At 39.5% G+C, this 6,900-nt stretch overlaps 1 protein-coding gene across 1 annotated transcript; it reads right to left on the minus strand.

Moving 5' to 3' along the window:
- Positions 1–303: 303 nt before the first annotated feature.
- On the minus strand, positions 304–6,623 carry LOC137820360 (oxysterol-binding protein-related protein 1C). The gene is given in 10 exon segments (XM_090295070.1): positions 304–644; positions 1,109–1,222; positions 1,476–1,706; positions 1,967–2,127; positions 2,130–2,343; positions 3,250–3,405; positions 3,597–4,045; positions 4,346–4,445; positions 5,240–5,596; positions 5,677–6,623. Coding segments are annotated over 10 exon segments (2,424 nt in total). The 5' UTR covers positions 6,133–6,623; the 3' UTR covers positions 304–458.
- Between the last annotated feature and the right edge of the window lie 277 nt (positions 6,624–6,900).

Consider the following 6,900-nt stretch of genomic DNA (forward strand, 5'->3'; position numbering starts at 1 on the left):
AGATAGAGTTGCTTTGGAAGATCAATGATGGAAGCCAGTAACAAAGATAGGCCATAAGAAGTGACGGTTTATGTTCTTCATGGACCACCTGCTTATGTGATTCTGGCAAGAATTAAGGTGTGATTAGGTCATTTATGGTTCAAGGTATGAGTTATAGAGGCTGGGGCAACTTACTTTCATAGAGTGGGTGTGGTAATATAGATTCAGAGAACTTGTTTAATATTTTGATTGATTAAAGCGTTCCTGTCGATATGATAATATTACGTATGTTCCAGGTAACAGATTGTATGAATAGCGTTTGAATGAAAATAAAAAAGAATTACATTATTACTGGCTCATATTTTCATCTGATTGGGTTACATGAATTGCATGGGTGCACATGACAGCGAACTGGCTCGCAGAAACTAGACACCCATCAGTAAAAAAATTGGGAGAAAAAAGAAAAAAAAAATGAAGAACTAAAATGTAATTTGACCTTCGTCAGAAATATGATCGGAAGGAATTTGGCCAAAGATGTCAGGGCAAGAGTCCCAGTTTCCTCTTTGTCGGGCCTCCCAATATCCTCCTACATAACGGTATGTCCCGCTCGTCTTATCCTTTGCAAACCACCGTGGTTTCCAACCACTCTCTTGCATCTTCCTAGCCTGAATCACATTCAAACAAACAATCAATCACTACCAAATAAGGATGACTATATAGCATTTCAATTACTCTAATTTCCTGCCCATAAAGGCAACTTATCAACATTGTACACTATCGCATACAATGAGTCATCAACTTGACAATAATGTGATTTAGAGATGATTGAGGAGGTATAGACAAAACTAGCAAAATGGTAAACCGACTCTCTTAATCTCTTGTTTGATAATTTCTTATGACGACTTCTTGCCTAAACTAGAAAAAAGAAAGAAAAACAAATGACTGAAATAAAATAGAAAATTGTTCTGCATTCAGGAGAACTAAAAATAAGCTCAACACAATCTATTCTGACCCTTTCACAAAGGGTGTTATGAAGCATAAAAAGAAAACTACTCGGATCTCTCTAAGCACGAGGCTGCAGGTGAAACCATAAAACCAAAGGTTACAGTAGGTAAAATGTAGTAGGCACCTGGCGCTGCCGTTGCTCTAGCCGTAACTTTTCTGAATTTGCCATGTCATACTCCCCATTTTCCAAATACCTTTGGTCTGGTCTTAATCTTGAATCTGTAGGTGGCAACTTCTCCTACATAAAACCAAAAGGTAATTAAGAAACAATATCTAACAAAATGAAAAAAAAAAAACACAGGAAAACACAAAGATAGACAACAATGTGCACAGTGGGACTTTTTGTTCCTTCTTTTGGGATATACTTCGTGTTTGCAGAGAAAAAGTTAGTTTCCCCTTCTTGTTACACTATTTGCAGCGAATACAGTCTTTTTCCTGGACTACAATACAATGAGAGGCAACATAAAAAGAGTATGGTTAACAAAACAGACCTTCAAGCCAGGGGTCAGTTCGTTTAGTGTGATGGCAAAGCGAGTGAAGTTGTATCTAGTGGGAATCTTGGGAGCCTTGCTTCGCTTCCAGAGCAAATGGGCATCTGACAAAGATTCATGCCCTTTCCCTTTCCCGGTGTAGTCTCCGTTAACGTAATGCATGCTTTCATCCCATTTCCCAAACAAAGTAGATACAGTTTTTCCATTCCTATCTTGAATGATACCATGAACCTAGAGAAACAGATAAATCACAATGAGAGACAACCCTCTCCAACAAAATTTCGTATATCTATAGTGAGACAATAAATTAAAAGTCCAGTTTAATAACAAAGGCCTCACAATTTTTCCTTAAACAAAAATGAACATTGAATCTACACAGTAAGACAACTAAGTTTTGTACAAACCAAAGAGGAATGACAATTTAATACAAAGGCTAATGGATCTGTTAAATGTGAAAAAATAGAATCCATGCAACAACAGATATAGAGCACCTGGTGAGGATTTCGATCAATTATAGATTGTTCCTTGAATTTCAGTTTACACGAGTACTCTTGGTTTCCCTGTATACGCATTGTACCATAATGATCACAGTATAGCTTTCCCAATATGAGATTGTATATTGATGTAGTAACCTGAAAGAACAAGTTCGTTTAGAAACTAGAATCAAAGCAGGATAGCAGTTGAACCAGATAATATATACCTTACTCCACTGGAAAACTTCCCCATCATCAAATTCCAAAGTCAACATACCAACAGGGTCAAGCTGAATTGATCGCCCCCAAAACTTGCTCTTTAGGTTGCTATCTCCCCAAAATTTCCAACCTGTACCCTCACAGTGACATGCTACAATCATAGGGTGATGACTGACCTGAGGGGAAGCACAAGTATTAATAATTTATAATAGGTGACATAAATTAAAAAGCTCAAGTGTATCCCTTTTGTTGACTCCAAAATCCAAATTGCATTGTGTTCATAGGATTCCATGGAACTACTGCACCTAGTTTACATCTCTTATTCATGAAATAAATGGTGCAGTTTCTAAAATTATGGTCCTCCGTATTGGGGAAAGCAGTTCCTTTTTTAATTAAAAGAAATTGTCAGTAAGAAATTCAAATGTGTGGTTGGTACATACAATTTCATCAAATAAACAATTCAAATAACTAGGATTAAAACCTCAAAAAAGAAAACATGTCTCTAGAGTAATTATTACGGTTTGATACTTTGTTTGACCCCCTTCATAAATATGTAAATTGGGTTGCAATCATAAAGGAATATTAAAGGAAGAATAGAAATCATCATGGTTTTATACAAATAACTAGCCAGGTACTTGGAAACCCACCCTCAAAAACTAAAGTACCCAAGTCGATGTGGGACTTGTTAGACACCCCATAATACCCAAGTTCCTATCATAGCACCGCCCCTAAAAGATTATGTCTGAGGAACTTTCAGTGTACGACACTACACTCAACTTCCTTGTTGGTACAAACCCTCCACCAAATGTGAACCCTTTAAGGTAGCCCTGTCTAAGACACGGCAACTAGCTCTTATACGGTATACCAATTGGAAGTACTCAAGCACTTGAGAAATTCATCCTCAAAAGCTAACTATTAAGGGAGAAGAATCAAGTACTTCTTAAATAGTAGACGGAGCATCCCATACTACCGGACGTACGACTTATTAGCCACCCCATACTACCAAGTTCTTATTAGATACTTTACTTAAGTTGAAAATAGGTCATTTAATAATCACTTTACCACGGAAGATTAGCTCATACCTTCTCTGAGAAAAACCGAAGGCCTTTATCTGGATAGTGAGCCTCGTATGTTTCCCCAAGTAACGGATTAAATGGTTTGCAAACTCTTCCTTCTGTTGCAGCATAGCCAGATATAGCAAAAGCCGCAACATAGAGAACCCTCATGAGGCTATTACCCTGGCATGACATTTCCAATTAGTTAAAAGTGGTTAAAATGAACCCAATATTGCATTGAACTAGCTAAAAGCAAGAAAATCGAACTCAACATAGCACTGGAAATTTTCTCATATCAAATGAAATATGTAAGCACTCAGATTTGCTTAAGTATTACAGAGCAATAGAGATCTGTCAGTCAGATTCGGACTTACCCTTCTTCCCCATTCATATGCTTGGTCCAAAAGATATGAATACTCCATTTCTTCAAAACATTTTTGTAGGGAGGAAAGAGGCTCGTTAAAATAAACAGGAAGGCAAACTTTTGTTAGATCCTTCCCTATATTATCCTTAATCATTGACCACAGACTGACTCCTTTCTCTTTTTCTACAGGGTCTGGCAATTTCTTACGCCGTTTAACATGAGGGTAATTGGTTCCAACATATCTAATCGAAGGATCTATGTCATCCTCTGATTCCAATGCATAGAACCCTTCATCATCTGAAGAGAAGGATGACATTCGGTAATCAGACCCATTACTTTTAAAAGAACTGGACGATAGAATATCACGAGTATCAAAAAAGGCATTGTCATCATCGTCAGTTTCTTCCTCTGCAGCATCATTTCGATCATTGTCATCTTCAGATTCACTTGCAGTTCCTTCTGATTAAAAATAGGAAAACAAATAAAAGTATAAAAGGCTTGGTTAGGGCATAACAATGGTTAGCAGGTATGATCAATATGCACTACAATTCATTAATTTATAAACAAATATTTTATATAAATTTAGAGAGAGGGAGAGAGCGATGGGGAGAGTTTAGAAAAAAGCAATGGAAACTAAGGGGCATCTTGTATCAAAGATAGATATAGAGTAGTAGACACAAATAATTTATGTTTCAAGAAATTGCATCACTAAAACAATGAGACATCTACATAAACGTGATGCAAATGAAGAAGTCTCACCACTAAATTTTTCTTGCGCTAATCTTGAGGAAGACTCTTCATCATTCCACTGTCTTTGGCTCTCATCAACTACTGTATTCTCCAGATCAACCTTTTCTGTCTACAATAATATAACATAGATAAAAGTTTACTTATACACGTGAAAAAGACAAAAGATTTATCCTTGATCAAAATGATAAAAATAAACCATCCATGCACAAATTCAAATTGCAAATGAAAGTATTTTGTTAAACAGCAAGGAAACAGTGAATAACGACTTAAATTGATGACTGTAACCCCTTTTAATAATGCATGGTTTAATAGACTTAATTAGAAAATATATTAATAAAAACATTCATCCTATGAAAAACCTACCCAGTTCTTCACCCATGACACAATATAATTCCGGGCCTTCGCATTATGTTAAAAGAGACTATGTTTTTCATTATCGAAGCCTACTTGCAGGACTCAAACGAGGGAAAAAATAAACCTTAATCCATTCATATATATCTAGCCAGTTAAGAACATTCAAAATTTGTAACAGCAGCATTTTAACTGGTAGAAAACTTTCAGAGGAAGAGAAATGAACACGAGATACATGCATGTCTCGTGAGAGTGACTCACTACGGGCTCATTCAAATCTATTCAAGGAGGGTTCAATTGAGCTTATATAATTTATGCCAACACCTGGTATTGATGACAAGGTCAATATAACTCACAAGAACAACGAAAAGAACTTTAAGACTTTCATATAAACTACCGGCCAACCATCTATGTTCCTAAGAATAGATTCACATTCCGGAGTGATAGCGTACACAATATTTTATTTTGTACCATACACCAATTTATGGTATTCAACTTAGAACTACACTACTTTTAAATGTGTCGAAGTGTTGGAGATTTGACTAGACGTACCTCTAATTGACGCAAAGTGTCAATGAGAATGGAGTGCTTCTGCTTAAGCAGCACAAGCTGGCTTTGCAGAGCCGCAAACTCACTCTTCATTATTTGCTCACTGTCCTGAATAGCCCCCTCGCTCACTCCCTCTTCCATAAGCCGAAGTCTCAGTTTCTCGGTCGAAACGGTTACATTGTCCAACGGAGCCATCAACTCGCTGTTCGACATCCGCGGGAACATGTCCTTCACCGCCTGCAACGCCTCCGTCCAGGACACGCGATCCTCACGCGTATCCGCCCTCAGGTGGAGCCTCTTCGTTCCGGTGAAGACCGAGAACCGCTTGTCATCCGATTTGCTCTCGCGAATGGTCGAAACCTGCAAACTCAATGCAAATAAATCTCGTCGAAATCCCTAATAATTGAAATTAAGTTAGGAGGAGTAGAACTAGGTCGTGCCTTGAGATGGATTTCCCCAAACGGCTTTCGCACGTGCTGGCAGGGATAGGAATTGCGGTTGCGAGTGATCCTGCGCATGGATTCTTCGCCAATAACCATGGTGCCTTTCTCGGTTTCGGGATTCACGACGATCTTATCAGGTCCGTGAATCTTATAGTAGGATAGAACACCGTCTTGGAGTACAAACCATCGCGGTCGCCATCCTTTGCCGTAATTCACCCATTTGTACAGTATTCCGGAGATTCCGTTGCCGACGAGGTCGTTGATCTTCACGTCCACCGGCTGCTCCCGCTGACTCCCGCTGAGGCTGTGCTTGTGACTGTGCCGCGGCGCCGAATCGGATCTCACGGTGGCGGCGGCGGCGGCGGGGAGTGGCGGCATGGGGAAGTCCGCGAACGAGGGTTTCACTGGCGAGGCCTGGTCGGAAATGGCGGACACGCAGCAGAAAGGATGCATGTAGAAGATTAATATTGATATCAGTGCGGTGAAAGCGTTGTTGTTAGGTGGTGGCGGCGGCGGCGGTAGATGACGGCGGTGGGGATTGGGTGGAGGTTCATGCTAAGCGCGATTAGGCGATCAGTAGTGGAAGGGGGTGAAGTAATTTGCGTGAGAAGAGAGGAAGATAAAAACGGTTATATGGAGATTAGAAGTAAAATAGTGAAATAAAAATAAATGAATAAAAGAAATAGGTGAAGTGTGAAATGAAGGGGCAAGGTCGAAGTCAGGATTAGAATATTAAATAAATGAATGAGTAATTAATATTGGAGAAGTTATGTGATGTGTTTCTCTATGGGAAGTTAAGGTGGAGAGAAGGGTTTTTTCCGGTGGGATGAGGTGGCAGCAAGAGGCAGAAAGAGAGAGAGAGAATGAGGCGGATGAAAGTAGAAAAACCGCTGGACTTGGAATTGGATGCCTTGGCTAAAGTTTTTAAATATTATGAGGAGGTTGGTTCAGAGTTGTGATCTGCGATCATGATTGACTCTTCTCAAACACCTTTTCCCTCTGGATTGAGGGGGTAATGATTGCCTGCACCGAGGATACAGGGGATAAGATGCCGCCGGCTCCATCAGCGCGTGACACGTGGGACGTTGACAAAAGGACATGTGGAAGGTGGTGAGTGGAAATATGCGTGGGAGTAAAGGAGTATGGCTTCCACGTTTTGGAGGGAATTAAATTCAGATTTAGATAACAGAAAAATGAAGGAACAGTCTGCCCCTGCCCTGC

The sequence above is a fragment of the Phaseolus vulgaris genome, chromosome 9, assembly GCF_051622355.1.
Source record: "Phaseolus vulgaris cultivar YP4 chromosome 9, ASM5162235v1, whole genome shotgun sequence".
NCBI classification, from domain to species: domain Eukaryota; kingdom Viridiplantae; phylum Streptophyta; class Magnoliopsida; order Fabales; family Fabaceae; genus Phaseolus; species Phaseolus vulgaris.